At 44.9% G+C, this 19,926-nt stretch overlaps 1 protein-coding gene across 1 annotated transcript in view; it reads right to left on the reverse strand.

The window, feature by feature from the left end:
- LOC121595564 overlaps nucleotides 1–15,056 on the reverse strand; it is a 16,090-nt gene extending 1,034 nt beyond the window's left edge. Inside the window, exons 1-2 of the mRNA XM_041919623.1 lie at nucleotides 13,732–15,056; nucleotides 1,184–1,527 (exon numbers count right to left, since the gene is read on the reverse strand). Coding sequence (XP_041775557.1) covers nucleotides 1,184–1,527; nucleotides 13,732–14,168 — 781 coding nt within the window. The 5' untranslated portion in view covers nucleotides 14,169–15,056. The remainder of the gene's footprint in view (nucleotides 1–1,183; nucleotides 1,528–13,731) is intronic.
- Nucleotides 15,057–19,926: the final 4,870 nt, after the last annotated feature.

Below are 19,926 nucleotides of genomic sequence, written 5' to 3' on the forward strand. Positions count from 1 at the left end.
CCACGTTCGGTTGACTTTTTACGCTGAAAAATCCCGATGCAGCTTACGGTAAGCGTAATAACCAGGAAAGGGAACGACACAGCAGTCCAGCGAAGGGGTGCTGGGGGAGGTGGAGAAAAGTTTTAATTTGTAACTTATCTCACTGCACTGTTCACGAGCATGCAGCTGGCGAAAAACTAATGCTCACCAACTGATGGAAAGTGAAAGATGGCCAGCTTTTTTTTCGGGGGGAAAAGGTTATAAAACCAAGGATTATTTTTCTCACATCGTCAACAATTGGAATGGTGTTGCATAGAGCTACGCCATGGAACCACCACGATCGAAGGTAACGTTATGTGGGTAAATGTAGAACCGTTTCAAATTGTGATGTGTTAAGTTTTTTAATTTTACTCTTACTCATATGCAAGTAGAATGTTGCTTTGGAATGAGCACTCCACCTTGTTTAGCGGAATGTATGAGAACGTTGTGAGACGCATACCAAAAAACACAAAAATTGCTTAGCCTCAATACGACCTAGCAACGTGTAGCAGTTACTCCCAAACATCCATTTTGAAGGATAAATTTTAATTACACTTTTCCTATTTCCATCTACAAAATGCTGCCACTGGCCACACTGCGAGACGAGAGCACACATTCAGTATCGACCGGAACCATATTTATTGCGCCCCGGGATCAAACAACCACACAATATGCCGACCCGCACCCAAATAGCTTAATGTCTCCGAAGCTGTTTTTGTGTGTTGCCGAAAATGTTTGCCAACGGCGCCATAAAAGCGTCTAATAAAAATCCATTACCTTCCACAATCGCTTCCTCTTCCTTATGCAAACGCTTCCATATTTTATGTGCCCTCTCGAAGAGACGTATGTGTTCTTGGTCTTTTTCCCGAATGTGACAACCACCGGGGCCACAAAAGGCTGAAGGCGCGCGCTGTGCCGCTTTTGACGGCAAAGGATATCCGTAGGCTAACGCTTTCCGAAACCGGGGATTCCTTGAATGCGTGAATGTGTCCTTTGCCCATTCCCTAAAATCCTACCCGGGCTGCCAAACGGGGGGCCATATACGGGTCACAGCTTACGACCAGCCAAACAAAAAAAAACCAGCTCCTTTGCATGCAAAGCCAGCCTCCGCCAGGCTCCGTTGCTGCATTCGGGAAATATGCTAGACATTCAAAATATTCATTACCATTTTCATTACCTCCACCGGCAGTGCCGTCGCTGGGGCCGCTTGTTGATTTTTCGCCAGCCGTGATGATCTCGCTTTTATTGCCAGGATTGCCGTCATCGGTGGTGGCTAACGGCCGCTCGGTGTCGTCTGCTGCCGGCCGCTCCCAGCCCGCTGTCACCGTGCGCATTGATCTTCCGGACGATAAAACTGTGCTTATCACATTAAATAATGTCAGCATCGGTTTCACCATATTGTTGTACTGCTGGTCGACGCTCTGCTCCTGCTCCTGCTGCTGCTGCTGCTGCTGCTCGCGCTCGGCACGGTCCGCCGCCTCGTCGTAGTCTTCCAGGCCTTGTTCGTAGCTGTCCAGGAGGGGGAATCCGGAGAAATAGCGCGAGCACCGAGAATGGTAACATAGAACAAACGGGGCGAGAGGAATGGTTAGAGAACATGTGGACAAGAGTTAGCAGCAGCTAGAGGTGGAAAGACATATTCAATTTGCTAGCCGGCATCAAGGCAGGAAGGAAGGAGCTGCCGAGCCGGAAGGAAAGTAGACAAGGGAATTTTTGTGCTGGAAACTAGCGAATAAAGCATTTTATTCTTCGGCGACAAGATGAGAACGGAGAACCAATGAAGCTCGACATCGATATTAGCTTAGTGATTTGATAGCAATCCATTTAATCCATTTTTTGGGTGGAATTCAAAGACAAATTTAGACACAATAAGTTCATATAATACGAAATAAGTTAAGCTATAGTAAGTATTTGTACGAACAAGTCGTTAAGCTCGCACACCAATCCTATCACATCATACAGTGCTTTTAGCCACTTTTATGGCGTTTATGCCACATCGGCCCGTTATTGTGCCGAGCCCTCCAGCACTATTCTAACGGTGCCATCGTGCATTGGCAAAGGAATTTCTGGCCACAACCCAAGTGAGCACAACTTTTGCTCCAAGCAAAAGCGACACACAGTACGTCGGTTTGCCCCCCCCCAAAAGGACACAATAGTCGTGCGGAGGGGCAAGACTTCCGACAATTTCGTGAAAGGAGGAAGGCGCAATAAGCAGATAAGATAAAGGGCCAAACAGAATTAAGCGATAATAACAATAAATAAAATTTAATTCAGTTTGTTCAAATTGTTTTATTAGAAATAATGAATGGTGTCGCCTGCGGAAAGGTGCCGACCCGCGAACGGCAATGACCCGAACGGCACACCGTACGGCCATACGCCTCGCTCCACGCTTGTCCCTGGTGCCTCATTTGCACTGGCACTGTTGTTATTCTAACACCGCTTCTTTCCCTGATATTGTCTCTGGTATGTATATATGTGTTTGTTTGTGCATGTGAAGACAATGTCCGAAACGGTGCGGTGCGCCCCAAACGTCCTTCCCAAAACAGCAAAAAGGTACTTCCGGGGTCGTGCCAAAGAGCTTCATTATCGTTCGCTGCGGTTTGTTGCGGGCAAATGTGTTTGTTGCTGTACGCCCGTCCGTGGTTTGGCAGAAGCGGGCAGTTAATGAGGCTAATGAAAGAAAAACCTCTCCACTGGGCTGAACCTCCCCCGAAACCGAAACCGAATACCAAATACGGGGTTTGGGACATTAGGCTCGGACGTACGTAGCACCACGTACACGGTTGCACACCACACCACCATCCGATTTCCGTCCCGCGAGAATCATCATTTTATGGGGTGAGACTAACGGTCTAGATTATGATCCTGATTTGAGTTCAAAGGATCACCCCGGACGACGGCGACGACGACCACTGGCCCCAAACGCCCCCATTAGGAGACGGATGCTGGAAACGGGGAATGGTGTGCGTTTTTTCTTCCATTTCACCGAACACATGTACGATGCGTAGTGTAGTGCATGTTGTTGTGGTTATGTTAATTGATAATGGTGCGTCGGAATGTTGGGCTTCGTTTGGGCTTCCCCGCAGCGCAACAGTAGCACAGCAAAGGCCCGGAAAAAAGGGAAGCTGGCCAACAGCAGCAACTCTTCCCATTTGGTGTATCGATTTTTGGGGCTTTTGGGGCTTTTGGGGGGGGGGGGGGGGGCAGTTCATGGTTTTGCTCGGAATTATCTTATTATCAGCACCGACCGAGACACGTCCTCCGCACGCATTCGGAAGCTTCGGCATAATGAGCGGCAAATTGAAACAAATGAATTTCGTAGTATCCTGGCGTCCTTTTTAAGGGCGGAGGAGGAACTATCGTTCCCCTCGTACCTCGATAAGAAAACAAATCGTCTATAGATACACACACACGTATGGAATGGTAAAAGGAGTTTCAAAGGGGCGTGTAACCCAACTGCTGGCGCAACTAAACTTTAAGCATTTTTGTGAATGAATTAATTGCTAAACTTTCTGCTCCACTAGCCTTGGTCGCTTTGAACGGCTCCCCGGGTTAAGCCTCTTTGAAAATTAAATCGACTGGATAATCGGCACTGCTCTGCATGACCGCACACGGATGCAATTGGGAAATATTTACCCATACACAAGGGCAGGGCGCTTATGTTAAAAGGGCTTTATAGCGGGCTTCACTCTAAACAACGCACATAAAAGTAATTAAGCTGACTAAACTTTCGCTCCACGTCCAACATTCGCCTTCGTTCCCTCGGCCATCCATATTCCTAATTTCATCCAAAGCAGTGATTATGATTACATTTTATGCAGTGCGTTCGGCTGTAGCTTGCTATGAGCTTAGTGTAGTGCATGTTAATGCAGTTTCGGCAATGAGTGGCACGGTGTATTGACGCAAAAAACCGCCTGTACGCCCTTTGAATTAGTGCATTTTTTTTTTTTGTAGTTACCCTTCCGTAGCACGTCATTGGGAATGGATGCATTATGCAAACACGGCGATGGATTGAACCGCTCACCCCCTGATCCCAATCAGCACACCCATCATCATATATTGCGCATTCTCTTTGAGCCTTTTGACGGGCGGACGGCCTACGCGCGCGCGCGCGCCCTCTGCCTGATTACAGTGACTGGACTGCAAATTGGAAAACCAAAATGATAATTAATATCTTGCATGCGTTCGGCATTTCGGGTGGGGGTGCGAGCCCACTCGCCAATCAAATGGTACACGCAGCAGCAACAGCAGCATCAGCAGCAACAGCCGCAGTGTGTTTCATACACGAGCATAAAGAGGACATTGAGTTGAGTGTACTATTTTTCTGACTGATCCATTACAGCCTGCAGGCAGCGTTTGCGTTTGCAGAACCTGCATCAAGGATGGGTTCAAGTAGCCCAGATGCGTCCGTTGCGTGTCCCCATTGCCTGTCACTGCACTGCCGTTGTCGTCGTTACCATCGCGTGTGTTTGTGTGTGTGTGATTCGTTGAATATTCAATAAATATTTCACCTGTTTATTTACGGCGCACTTCATGCGCTGAACCGCTGATGCACCAGCAGTGCAGTGGTCTTGAAGTTAAAACTGAGATTATATTTTTTACACATTTTTTTTATATTTTCTGGAGTATTGGATAAATTACCCAATAGATCATAAATTAGTCTTTTCATACACTCATATAAAGATCTAAAACAAAGTCTCCCCTTTTGACCTTTGAGCCATTAAAAATAAAATCAAAATAAAATGATATAAGGTTTTTAATGAAAAAAAAACCCCAAAGGGTTTTAACAACCCACATTATGAAATCTTTGATTGATGATGAAATGATGGCATTTCAATGTCAAAATACAGAATCATCCTCATTTTCTGTTTGCATTTCCCGCCTGGCGTCTCAATGCGCTATTAAACTACAACTGAAGGTGTTGAAAAATATCTCGATTGTGATGAATGGCTTACTACATTGGAATGCTTTGTTTACGTTGGAATGATACTCAGAAATCGAATCAACACAAATCTTTAATACATCTTAAGCTAGCTCTCAGTCTGCCTATTACTCCTATTACATTATTACCTCTTTTACCCCTATTAAGCCAGGAAGCTAACATTTTAGCCTGTCAGTGGAACAATATTCATCATCTCGATTGTAGCTATTTAACAGCCACTACATTGGAATTCATCATTTGCGGAAGAACGAAGGTGCGTTTTATACTTTTTGCTATTTTTTTTTCTATTTGAAATGGATTTTAATACTTTTATTGTTTTTAAAAGTATCGAATCAAATAGTTTTTTTACCTTTCTTGACAGAATATTGTAGCTTCAGTTTGTTATCCTGTTCGAGTCTGCAACGAATCGACGTAAACCTACGTGTTGCAGGCTGAATAATATAAAGCTTAGTTTGTATTGTGGTTTTGTATGGAGCGTTGATATGATTTCAGCTGGCAACGGTCAAAACCCATATAAAAAATATAAAACTATATAAACCCATATATAAATATAAAATATAAACCCATATAAAAAAACTGCTCATTTCAAAATTTAGATAACAAACGTATTGAAAAAATAACTTGGAAATAATACAGCTGAAAAAATATGAAGTCAACAAAAAAAACTACCAAAAAGTCCATTTGGGAACGAATGAAACAATAAAGAGAACAACGAATGACATAGAGTTAATTGTATTTTGCAGGATATTGATCTAAATTTATTTCCTAATCATAAGAAAAATATCAAAATAGTCCCATGGCTTATTGGAGTTGATTTAAGGAGGCCATTTCCGCAATTTCTTATCCTCTACCCTTCCCCCTCCCCTCCATTCCTAGGTAAGACCCTGAGGAAAATGTAGAACTAAACGATCTGCCGTACTCTGTACTTCAAAGGTTGAAGAGCACTGCCAGTGCGTTATGAAATCCGTGCACCAGCACAACAGCCCGCTGGTTGACTGTAACAGTTAACGTACCGTAGCTGTGCCTGCCATCGGTGTGTATCGAATGAAAAAGAAAACTTTTAACCCCCACAACACCGCCATTTTTTCCATTCGAGTACAAAAGCAGACACAGTAGCGGACCAAGCGAGAGGGAGAGAGAGAACAAAAATGGACATCAGAAATGAAATTACGACCCCACTCACATACACGAGATGAATGCATTCAAATGATATTCAATTTATATTTATCTGACCTTGCCGACGGGGTCGGGGTGAACGAAAAGAAAAATAATAATAATAATAATAACAGGGTCACAGAACCAACCGAGGGTGCTGGTATAAATTTCATATGAAAAATTTAACCATCAGCCACCACACGCCATATCGCATCGGGGATGGGAAGCGAGCAACTGCAACGGTGGTAGCAACCCGTTTCCCCCATTTCGGGGAAAAATCTTTACCCATTGCATCTGTACCGCGCGGGCTCAGACAGCATTAAGCAAATGGATTAATTATGATTTTGTGCCCCCGCTCTACGGTCCGCACATCTTAGCACGGACCTTTCACCCAAGGCCACGCCACAGTGTGCTGCCAAAAAGATAGCGGAAAGCATAAAATATATTTTGTATTAAATGATGTAAAACAACGTACCAAATATTACTTAGCAGTTTAAATAAAAAAAATAAATATGTTTGTTTTTCACATAAACAATCACTACAGCGGTAAAACAACCACCAAAAGAGCACCACATGTCAGCAAAACAATCACATGACACTCACGGCAAGCTTGATGCAGTCAAGCACGTTAATCGGCCTTTCGGGTAGACTTTGGCAGAGCACTTTCCCGCATGCCGCAGCAGCACTTTTGCACGCAACTGTTCGCCTGCTTTGTTTTCTTTCCGATTGATGAAAGCAATCGAGTGCACTCGATTGGATGCCATTTTTTCATCCCTCCTTTCCATTATCTCTCTCTCTCTCTCTCTCTCTCTCTCTCTGACCGTCCCGCATCCTCTCCCTGTCTGTGCACAACATTTTCGGAAACAATTTTGAATTAATGAACTATGGCCCGGGCTTTCATATATTATTTGCAATCGATTTGGCTTTCGGATGTGCATTTTCCCCACCACCACCACCAGCAAGGTTGTGAAAGGAGCAATCGACCAACGAAGACAACGATTGAATATCAATTTCCAATTGCTATCAGATAAAAATTAATTCCTCAAAGCCCGCCCCCTCTCGCGAACTCGCGCATTTCGTCACCCTGTTAACGTCGCATCCTCCCAGTTTGGCCGTTGAAATGGGTGGAAAATGTGTCAAAGTTATCCGCGTGCCTGTTTTCCCCCGCCGCGCACAATTCCACCCATGGTGGGGTGGAGGCCACGAGCACTCAATTCTTTTGCGCCCGTGCGCTCGTGCTGTAATAAATGAATGTACGGGCATAATTAAAATTAAAAGCTCACACGGTCACCATTACGTTTGCGTCTCTCCACCTTGTGCCCGTTTCATCTCCTTTTTGGGGTGGAGAAAGAGAGAGAAGAAATCTGTGGCTCCAATAGGGAAGGGAGAGCCCGGTGGTGATAATGGCAAATGGAAAGGATTAAACACAGCGGCCCCAGCACGATTGGTTTGACCGATCGTGCGTGCAAATTATGCGCCACGGGTGAATAGATCTTTTTTGCGCGAGCGAAACTTTTACAACCACACACGGGGCGACTGTGCCCACTGCCCCTTCCTCTTCCCCAACGCTTTCCGGACATCTGACTGTAGTGATTGTAATTGTCAAATTAAGCGGTTTAATTTAAATCTCAACCCGTTTCCCACCCGCCACGACGCAAAAGAGCCCCCAAAGTTCGAGGCGATGCTACGGCCTAGCTATCCCGGTGCCACAAATTAAACCCCGTCAAGGACGTTGAATAAGCCCGGTTGGTTGCAAACCTCCACTCTTCCCTCCCCACCACAAGTACACGTGGACACACGTGTGTGCGCAATTGAATATCCGGCTGGTAAAATTATGCAGGGTGAAATAATTCAGAAGCCGCCACACTTCCCAACACACCCGCAGAGTCCGCGGAGAGTAACACAAAAGCCACGCGCGCGCGCCAATTGCATGTTATGGCGCACAATCACGCCGTACACGCCCGTGGCGGTTGGTTTGGGTTGGGTTGAAAAAATCTTACTCCTGTCGCTCTTGCTCTCTCTCTCTCTCTTTCTTTCTGCTCATTACACTTTCCTCCAATTTCCCGGGAAAAGACCAAACCGCTCCGGTACGGAATAAGGGATGGACGACATCCGCCCCGGCCCTAGACCCTGCTGGCAGCCAAGCGTTTAGTCGGACCAAACCAACGCGCCACACAGCCGTAATGAAGGACCTCATCGGAAGAAGCGGCCGAACCGAAACTCCCTCCACCGCCACAGCTCTTGTTTTAATGTTTGTTATTGCGGGGTATCCGGTACACATTAAATTCCCAGTGATCATAAATTTAAATTCAATCTACGTACAGGGAACGGACCGGGCCGTGGTCGTATTTTTTTTTTCTATTAAGCTTAGCCCCCCGTTGCATGGGATCACAAATTCCAAACTCACAACCAACCAGCAGCGGTAGCGGCAGCAGCAGCGCAGAGCAGCGAAAAAAAGCCGACCAGACTACAATCTACTAAATGGCAAATTGGTATGTTACTACAATAAATCCCACCGCCAGGTCCCATCGGCTGCCCGCTGTATTGTATTAGTACACCAGGGGCGCACCATCATGATGCAAGGGGAGGGTCGGTTGCTTATATTGGCCTGTCTGGTGCTGGTCTGGGCTAGAGAATGAATTTAACCGCCGCTACGATGAGGCTCATCGACAAATCCAAGGTCCGGCGGGGCGGTGGTCGGTGGCAAAGGCAAGTACTGTAATTATCGTTAAGCACAGTTTTGTACACTTTTTACACACACACACACAAACATGGTGATCGATTGTTAATATGGGGTCAACACGTATCCAGTCTGTTCAGTTCGAAGCTGTTTCGTTCGTTTGTTTGCAGGCGTTGTAGTAAAGCTGTTTGTCGCTATTGTTGGTTGGCAGGTTGGCAAGCAAATGGAAAATCTCCCCCTCCGGACCGGATATGCATTAGCCGGGCATTAATTGAAAGTTTTTCCTGTGCAGTTTTTTTTTATGATGAGTGACATGCAACAAGCATTAGGGATGGTTGTTTTTACTTTATTTTTGACGGCGGAAGACTTCAGTAATTGTACCGTATCGTGTTTATCATTTTAGTGGTGATGGTTTTGCTTTGATTGGTATAAGTGCTGCCGGAGCGAAACGGTCCACTCCGTGTTGTAACCCATCATCAGTAACCCACCATGTCGAAAATACTATCTTTGTTTTTGATGCAGTCATCCAATGGCACAGCTCATTAAGGAGATATTAACACTCAGGACTTTGGGTGCTGAATGGTAGAATCATTTAAACGAACGAAGCGAAAGTTCATGTAAAGACCGAACGATTCCTGTATGTGAAACATCTCCATGGATAGCATTTTGCCGGATATGAGGTTCAATTTAGTCTTGAAGTCAAACTATGGATGAAGACTCAATATTACCGCAAACTACTGATACATGCTGAGAAGGACAAGAGCATAAATTAAAAGCCTCCAAACGTTTTGAGATCGATATTGAAAGAAAATTTAAATCGATTTTGTGCGAAATTTAATACCTTTTATAACATGTTAAATAACCATTCAGCCACTTTCCCAAATTCAATCAAAGGGAACGATAGTTGCAGTTGCCTGGATAAAACGGTTGCTTTTATATATTTCATGAGTATCCTGCTCTTAGTGGAGCGGTCCCGTGGTACAATCGTCAAGTCGAACGACTCAATAACATGCCCGTTATGGGTTCAAGCCCAGAATGGACCGTCTCCCCGTTGCAAGGATTGACTGTCTGGCTACGTGGTAATGAATTAAGCCTCGAAAGCCTTTATAGGCCGACATGTCCGCGTAGGACGGCTACGCCAAATAGAAGAAGAAGTAGTATCCTGCTCAGTTTTTACGTACAATAGGCAACATGTTTGAAAAAAATCCAAGGAAATCACCATTGTATGCCATTTTGACAATCGCTACGAACGTTCCCGAATTCGATCGAGCTCGGGAAAGTGGATCATTATTACAAAAATAGATCGTTCTAGAAGCAAAAAACTAAATAGTTTTGAATGCTAATCCAGTCGGAATTCGAAAGTTAAGCATCTGGCAGCTTAAATTACATCCATAAGAAGCCACTACTACGACGAGTGATCCAACTGTAGTCTTCTTCTACTTCTTCTATTTGGCGTAACGTCCTACGCGGACATGCCGGCCTATACAGGCTTTCGAGACTTAATTCATTACCACGCAGCCGGATAGTCAATCCATTCTACGAGGGGACGGTCCATTCTGGACTTGAACCCATGACGAGCATGCTATTGAGTCGTTCGAGTTGACGACTGTACCACAGGACCGCCCCCTGTGGACCGTGTAGTCTAGCGTGCCTAATTCAAGAGATTAGGTGGACTGGTCTCACGCTTGAACTCAGATAACTCAGTCCGGACATAGATGGCGTCCAACATGGAATCATAGATCTATCCCGACTACAGTTTTAAAACCTGAATCTCACTTCAAATCAAAACTAGATTGAACTCGACAATACTGTACGTATCTGGACAAGTGTGGAAGACTCCTGATGAATACGGTCGACTCAGAGCACGTGTCTGGCTAAGTCAGAAAAAATCTTGCTAGTTTCCAGACGAATCGAAACAAATTTGAATGAAAGTTTGAGGTTCAAAGTAGACTTTTAAGTAGCTCAGAAAACTATTGGTTTTTCGAGAAAATCTTATCGAGTCTTTATAATTTCATTGAACAATTGACTTTGAAGAATGTGTAGGACTGAAGCTTATATATATTTTTTATATATATGTTTGTTACTTTGATGACATTTGGTATTACCAGGGTTTTTTTGCAAAGGTACAAAAGCAGTAATATATCTTGAATTCCTTTGCCTAACTAAGTAATTTTTGTATCGTCCTGAAATTACTAGGATTTGATCTGACTTGTTCGGACTTGTCCTTTGTCATAGCAGCCGTACGCGCCCGAAGAAGATACAACTCCATCAATTAGTAACTAGTATGTTATTCACATTGCATTTATTCACATTACAAAATCACGCTAAAAAAATCATAAACACTACCTATCAAACCAACAGTTTATGAGAAGGATATTCTTAAAAAGTGCAGAATGATCCACACCATGGAGGAGATTCATTCACCGGTAAAAGCTGCCAATCTACACTGCGATGCAATATAGAGCGGATTATTGCCGAAGTAGTGTGGATAGAGCAGAAGCCGCTAATACGTCTACATCGCAACGACACCTGTTTCATTTTCCACACACCATCTACGAGAAACGATAATCCTTGCACCGAGTGCTATCAAAGGATAATATCAAAACTGGCTCCGCTTACATACGCTCTTCAAGCCTTCAGCAAATCCGTCACATTGAAGTTCCGTTCCATCCCGATACGATGAACAGCACGGTTGCACAAGTGTGTAAATACTTTCACAAAGCAAACAGAAACCGCTCTGTGAGTGAGCTGCATAATTGTGTAAATAACTGCAGCCCAGAGTGTGTCTATTGCAATGACGACGGTACGACGGCGGGTCGGCGGAAGGGCGAGAGAAATTAATAAAACTTCCCATTCAAAAACACCTTTTCAGCACACACGTTCGAAGCTTGTGATACAGTGTGTTGAGTGTGATGAACACCACCGTTCTACAACCACCCCCCCCCCCCCCCCACCACTTTAGTACATTTGTGCAAAGTTTCGACATCCGCACCGAAACTGATTATTCGCTGCAAAACTAACATTTGTTCGACCAGAACTATGTTGCCGCGGCGACACCCGCCGAAGTTCATTAACACCCGCAACCGAACCGAAAGCGAGTTGATGAATAGTTTCCGCAGTAATTAGGCAACTTTATTTGAGAGATAGCAAAACACATTCCATATGCATCCCACCCCACTGCATTGGCGGACCGTTTTTGTATGCGTCCACCACCGCCCCCGGATGCAATTTCCATGCGTTGCGCCGGTTGTTCGGTGGTGCGCCAGATATGATGATGCCAGCTGGTGACGCGCGGGAAACTCATTTTAACAGATTGGCCTGGCTTTTGTGGAGTTTTGTCAGTGCGCTTCTAGTGTTTTGTTCTCCATTGGTGGAATAACTTTTCACTCGCAAACCGGTCGAGCGTTGGAGTTTAACGAATTGGAGTGTGATTCTAGTGAGCATGATCGCACCCGTGGCAACTGAAACTCAAACAGCAACAGCACACGGCTGGGTGTCGTGTGTCGGTCACTGTTTGCCGACCGAGGTGTGACCGATGCGGCGATAGCCTTTGCTCTTTGCTGGACCCTTGGCGTATCAGACAGTAGGTAATTTTTTTTCGGAACTTTTGCTCAAAATCGCCGGAAGAGCGTGTGTATTCGTAATTGCATGTATAATGCGTAAAAGCTAGTGCGGTTTAACCGATTGCAGTATTTATTGTAATTGAGATTCACATAAGAGAGCAGAAATTGAGGAAAAAATGTTTTGAATTAATGTGTTTATAACATTTATAACATTCCTCAAAGCTAATACAAAAAAATGTGGACAGCAAAAGGTTACAGTGCAACGAACATTACTATTCCCAGAGCGAATTCTGATTTTGGAGGGATTGATCCGCAACGCATAAAGTTCTTAAAATTTGTCTTGCATCTATACAAGTCCAGAAACTGATCCTCAATTTCCATACCTCTTCTGGAATAGATTCTGAGCTCATAACTCCTAGAATAGGTCCCCTGGTACAGTCGTCAACTCAAACGACTCAATAAAATGCCCGTCATGGGTTCAAGTCTAGAGGATTGACTATCCAGCTATGTGTAATAAGTAAGTCAATGAAAACTACAAGTAGTACAGGCAGGCCTTAATCGACAATGGTTGTTATGCCAAAGAAGAAGTAGAGAAAACCTATACCGGCACAGGATCTAGTCTCGAACCGACATTGACCTGAAACTGTTCCTGTATCCGTAGCAGTTCTGGGAGATCCTTAACTCACGCCGGCCCTAGAACTGAGCTCAAACACACGTCGGTTCTGGAACTGATTCCGAACTCACACCGGTCGTCCTAGAGCTGAGCCTAATCGCACTACGGTCCTGGAACTAATTCCGAAACCCAGTTCTCTTTAACTGCAACCAAACCTGTACACATCCTAGTACACCATTCCAACCCTGAAACTGATGTCTTTATTATTCTGGTATAAAAACTATTCCTATGTCAGTCATGGAACGGATGACGAACGTGTCCTGGCCCAGAAACCGATACAGCAACCTAATCCGATCCAGTCCGACTGACTGGGCGACTATGCAGTACTACTGTTCGCTGTAGAAATGTAATCCAAATAACCAGGAAGTAACATGTGGAACGCACGTTACCCCTTACTACAATTTGTATAGCGGGAAAACGTCGACGCCTCCATTGAATACTCTACTAAAACCCGTAAAAATAAAACGAGAAACATTTTGTCAAATCTAAAAAGTAACTTCAAAAAAGCTAGCAAAAAAATGCTTTCAAATTTGAATAAAAAGCCACCCGTCCCAGAATCTGCACTTCTGGCAGCAGCATTCTGTTGATTTTAAGGACAATCGTAAATTATCACGCCACGCCAATCACTCCCGGGACCGGAAACGGCACAAAATTACCACCATCCGCTGCCGCACCGTCCACGGCCGGCACCATTACTTACCGGCTTAGCTGCTTCACGGGCCGCACCACTATCTTGGGCGTGGTGGCCACCGCACTGTAGCCTAACGTTGTCCCCGTTACCGAACCATCATCGTCATCTTCATCCGGTGCGCCACCTCGCTCGGTTGTCGATTCCGCACTTTCGTGCCGGCTGGGGGTTGGGGTTTCGCCACTGCTGCTAGCGTCTTGTTCGAAACTTTCTTCACTCTCCTCGAGCATCTCGTCCGATGAGCCTCCAACTGCTGCACTGCTGCTGCTGCTGCTGCTATCTTCATCTTCCGCTACAGTGGCTGTCGTTTGTCTCGCTGTCGCACGGACACTTCCGGCCGCCACCACTACCCCGTTCAGTATGACCAGCAGTACCAGCCCCAACAGCAGTAGCCGAACGAGCAGCAGCTGCATCGTTGAGCCAGGTCCGGCGCCACCTCTGGCCATCATTACGCTTAATCTCTTCGCTTTTCGCAACGATCCGATGCAGATTTCAATACACACTGCTGCCGTTGCTGCTGCTGCTGCTGCTGCTTCTTTAATGCACTCACAGACACACACTCTACACACTAACAAACACAAACACACGTCAAGCGGATGGCGATGAGAAGGCAAAGGCACAACTTTTCCTCCTTCTCGTGTGGCTCTCCCGGTGGCGTCCTTAAGTGTATCACGTACTGGAAAGGATTCGATGGAGCCGCGCTGGGTGGCCAGGTGTGTCAGCAGGTTGCGGTTTACGGACTTTCTTACCGTCGAGTTTGTGCAGTTCGAATCGGTCCGGATTTTGCTGTCGATTGGTGCTACCGGGTTCCGTTCCGTTCCTCAATTATTTAGTTCCTGCAAACACTTTTTAAAGTGTCACTTGTAGCCGGCGATGGGAATGGGGGTGCCGTTGCTAGGTAACCTGATCCTTGATGTCAGCAGATGGTTGTGTAAAGTGTCTTGCCTTATTTCTTACGATAAGGATTAACACAGCCAAATATTTACACACACACACAGATGGGAAGAATATTTTCAACTTAAGTGTGTCTGAAATTTCACCTTCATGATGGACAGTTCTCGAGGTCTTCTTGGGTTTAGTGCAAGTAGTTGTGTAGTTTACTAACACTTCCAATATCAATGCATTCAGTTAGCACAATCTGAGCTTGAGCTTAATAACCACAAGAAACGATTTTAGCACGAAACTCCTTAACTATGTCTACTCTAATTGTGTTTGGCTCTCGATTTTTTTTTTATTTTAAACCAGTCAATGTTGCAGCCACGCGACAGTATTAAAATGGAATCAACCAACAAAATCGTTACTGCACCACTAAACCTTCACGGACACCGTTCTGCGCCGGCAAGTGTCTGGCGGTAAACTACACCATCCGATGGTATCACACCGCCAAGTTATCGTCGCTGCAGTTCGGGGGCAACAATTTACAGATCAACAAAAACGCGACCTAGAAGATTGTGCGGTTCTAATTAGCACCTGGTGCGAACGTGGCGCACGCTTGGCAGGCAGGCATCGGGAAGCGAGGGCCCACTTTTGGTTCGGTCCCGGTCGTTACCGATTCGGCTAACCTAGTTTAAGCTGGTGGTCACTTGTTACACGTTAGCGAGATTTTTTTTGCTTCTAAAAAGCTTCTTTTCCCTCACTCCCGGTCACAGTCACGATGACTTTTTCATTCACACCGGCTAGGGGAGGGTTGTGAAAGTTGGGTCGTTTTTTTTCTTTTTTTTTTTTTTGGTTACTACAATTCACTTTACAATGTAGTTGTATCTTAGGGCAAGTTTTTTTGCTGATTTTATTTGGTGTTTTCAATCGAATTCTTGTAGATGCTAGTTTCTTCTTCTTCTTCTTTTGGCTCAACAACCGCTGTCGGTCAAGGCCTGCCTGTACCACACTACTTGTGGGTTTGGCTTTCAGTGACTTATTGATCCCCCCATAGCAGGATAGTCAGTCCTACGTATGGCGGCACGGTCCATTTGGGGCTTGAACCCATGACGGGCATGTTGTTAAGTCGTACTAGTTGACGACTGTACTACGAGACCGGCTCAGAGATGCTAGTTTAGGGTATACTTATCCCGAAGTTCATGAGACGTAGTGCTGAGCCAAAGCATACCAAAAGTAAGGGAACATCGCAGTGCTTCGGCTCTGGATTTAAAAATCCCTTACTTGCCACAATTAAATGAGACAAACAGAAAGTTTTATCAGAATAATGAACCACAACAATCGGTAGTTTCGTAAATTTTTAAATGAGTTTTAAGATCATTTGGTTTAGGCATACCAGCTACTTGAAGCATTAGTTTTCTTTACTATAACTTCCATACTTTTAGCTATGATTTTGCTATGTTTATGTGTCATATCTTATCTTCTAACCTAGACATTCATTTGAAACATTTGTTGAAGTAGCGCCTGTGACTCATCGACGAGCAACCTGTTTAGCTATTCTTCAACTACAAACGATCAGAAAAGAATACATTAAAAGCTCTGGAAAAAACGATGCCCAAATGCCGAAAATAGATCCTAAAACTATAATAGGCATTAAACGACGACCGATGAGTTAAAAATCCGCACTAGGCATTACAATTTTTTTTTCAGTGTAGTTAAAGGATGTCTTTGGCATTATCTTTGTTCTTGATTTTGTTAAACGATGCAACTACTGCGATGCCTTATTTAGGCAGATTATTTGCGAATATTCTTGTCAATCGTGACTAAGATGGACAGTGATGCGCTGCAAAAATACTGCGATTAATTATGTAGCTGGTGGAATTTAAACGAGCTGACTATTATAATCACTAAAGGTTTTATCTTACTGAATACTTTAACTTCAGCTCTGAAATGCTTCGCTTTAAAAATGAAATGCTACAACTTAACGCATAGTAGCATTAATTAATAAAAGATTAACTAGAAGGTGTTCGGTCCAGAACATAATTCTTGCGCATATGATCATATATTCACCGTCTAATAGTAAATAAACAAATAAATAGCAAACCTAAATAAATTTAAAAAAAACTTTAATAGATTAATTGATGAAATAAAAAACAAACAATAATTAAACAAGTTTAAATTTATCGATTAATTTAAATGTAAAAAAAATTAAAATGGCAAATATAAAATACATTACACAAGTAAACAATTCCACTTAAACCGCTCAGCAACTCTTCCTAATTTTAGCAATGTAACCAATCGTACAAAACTACAACCCACCAGGCAAGTGGCAATTCCGTCTCAAAGAAGGACAACCCACCCAGCCATTGTACAGCCTACGCGATACAACAACAGCACACCACCGCGCTAGACATTGCTTGATAACTTAATTTATCTCCGCCGTCTAGACAGAGCGGGCTGCAATTTCCTTCCACCCTGCAGTGCCATTGCAGCCAGGTCTGTCAGGTTGATTTCCGCTCGTTTATTATTCCTCGCGCTGCCTTGGCTGCTGCCCACCAGTACCCGGAATCGGATGAAAATTGAACTCCTCGCCGGCTGTATCAACCCTTCCTCCAGCCGGCCAGATTGATGAACACACCCGCACACACGGAGGGGGGTTTGGGCTAATAAAATAATTTGCCTACACGGCGTCAGAACGGTTTTTTCGATCACCGATCATCGATCGTGAGCCCCTGGGCTATTTTGGTCTTTTCCGTAGAAAGCCCAAAGCCGTCATCCTTCAATCGACGGACCGCAGTTAGTAGGACGTTGGAGGCCTCATTTGTTTTGCTCGAGACGGTCAGACTGCCTCTGTTGGGGTCCAGGTGAGGCTGTCCGTGTCCATTCTAACGCTGGCGTGTGCATACATTACTTTCGCATCCTCCCAGGCGCACAATCCCAATCCAACCCAAAGCCAATGTGTGAAACACCGTCCCAAAATGGAAACACACAAACACATAAACGACGGCACCGGAATCTGGACAGTCTCGTCCGGATGTTCAATTACGAAAGATTCCTCAATTTTCACGAAACGATTCGTAAATCGATTTACGTTCCATCGAACACGGTGCCCGGAGATAGTGGAGGACTGGTGGACATGAAACATGTTTTTCTTGGGCATCATTCATTCGGCACCGTAGGTATCCCCTACATTCTCCCCTACATGGGGGAAAAAAAGACCCATCAAATCACCGAAACTAGACGAAATGGACACACTCGTCAACCAGCCAACACCATTCCAAAACCCCACTCGTTGCAAGCGGAGCACAGGAAACAGAGCAACACCACAGTGCGCGGGGCACACGAAACGGCTGCAAGGGGGCAATCGAACAGATGTGCCAAACGTGTCGTGCTTCCGGCGACGGACTGATTTCTATTCCTACCAAACTCACAATGTTTTCGTTCGGACAGGTTGTTGCAGATGACAGGAGCGCTCTGGTTGAGAGTGGTTTTGATATTTTAGCAGCGATTTTTTCGTAAAACACATTTTTCCCAGAACTCTGAACATCGTGGTAGTAGAATTGGAACACAATTTAATTCATTCTGCAACTCTTCGTTGGCAGAAGTAGCGAATTTATTAAAAAAAAGAAACTGCTCCAACTGCTCTAGAATTTATTAAGCTTTCTCTTGCAACTGCTCCACATTTGGCTGCCAATGCGTAAATGGCTCGGGAAGGAGTGGCGCTAAAAGACGTTAATTTTCGGCAAATCCCCCCCCCCCCCGTCCTCCTCCCCTGGGTCCCGGGGTCAGTGCACGCCAGCGCTCGGGTCACGTTCTGTCGGGTAGTAAAATCACACACATCACCATCAATGATGAAAAGCACGTAACATTTGTTAATCCATTTGTACTGCTGCTGGGGAGGGGACCTTGTGTTTAGGCTTCACACCCCCGGAGGTGCCCCTCGTGCCTCGTGGAAGAGTTTTGGGGCATAAATCAAAAACCCTTCGGTTCGAACCCTCAGCAATCTCTTGTAATCACGCGTCCGGCCCAACATCACGTCCCACGTTGCCAAGCACAGGCAAATGAAGAGAGCCCCAAAAACCGAACCCACAACACACGCCAACGCTTGACCGGTGTTGCTGCTGTCAAATTTGGCACCTTGCGTACGTGCTTAACACCGCGCCACGCCGCGATTTGCTGCGTAGATAAAGCTGCAACGGTTCTGTTTAAAGATCGCGCCTGATTGGGCGCAATAGTGCTGGGCTGGGTGGAAAATTGCGACGATGATAAACGCACTTTCACAAGCAATTGATTGGACGCGTCACATTGCGAAGGGGAGAGGATAACAATCACGGGGCCCAAACCATAAATGGGACCGCTGGATGTCCTGCTTTTTTCCGCCCCACCGGCAGCAGCTTGTTGGGCCCTCGCGTAGAACGACATCATTTGCCACTAATTTGCGGTAGAGCGTAGTTCGCTGGTGGTGAGGTTCAACATACAGAAATGAATGTAAATTTTTTGTGGATTCAAACTATCAAACACACACTAACACACACGTGAACCAATTCATTTTCCATCTTTTCCAAAAGACCACACGAAACTGTAACCAACTATACACAGCACAGCATCAATCATCCAAGCGGAACTGGCAAACACGCACACGCACGGTTTCCTGTCACACAAGCACACACACACTCACACACACACACACACACACACAACGCAACGATTCCTGTGGACAGCTCCCAGGGACTAAAATCGAAGCTCGGAGCCCACAAAAAAACGAAATCACTTTCATCATTTTACTGGCTTTTGTGGGGCCAGGACACAAAGGCAAACAAATCTGTGCAAATAAACCGACAGTGACAGGCGACAGGGGGAAATAGGAAAGAAAAGGGATGAATTGCACGGGGGAAAAAAACATTGATTGATATAATTTTCATTCCGAACGTAGGTTGAAGGTTTGATCGACGAAAGCCATATTTGCGATCGCCACCTCCTCAACCTCCCCGAGCATGGGCAATAATATCATAGCAAAAGATCAATCCCGCCTGTCGTGATGTTTTATTTCGCCCGTTTTATACATCATCGCTGCACCACACGTGCATGCAGGACTGTAAAGCGGGAAAAGTGGGACTAAAAGAAACGTTACCGAGCTGGCCTTTATTCCAACAGAACCGATAGAACCACACTGGACGCTTGTTTTGTAACAGCGACGATATGTATATATTGATCACGATTTATTATTACACATCAAAAACGAACGGCAACCGTTGTTTATAATTCAATTTCCATGAAATGCATTTATTTTCCTTTGTGGAATTGTCGTTAAAAGGAGCAAATACATCAAACTGG

This window comes from Anopheles merus, chromosome 3R (genome assembly GCF_017562075.2).
Source record: "Anopheles merus strain MAF chromosome 3R, AmerM5.1, whole genome shotgun sequence".
Classification (NCBI taxonomy): Eukaryota; Metazoa; Arthropoda; class Insecta; order Diptera; family Culicidae; genus Anopheles; species Anopheles merus.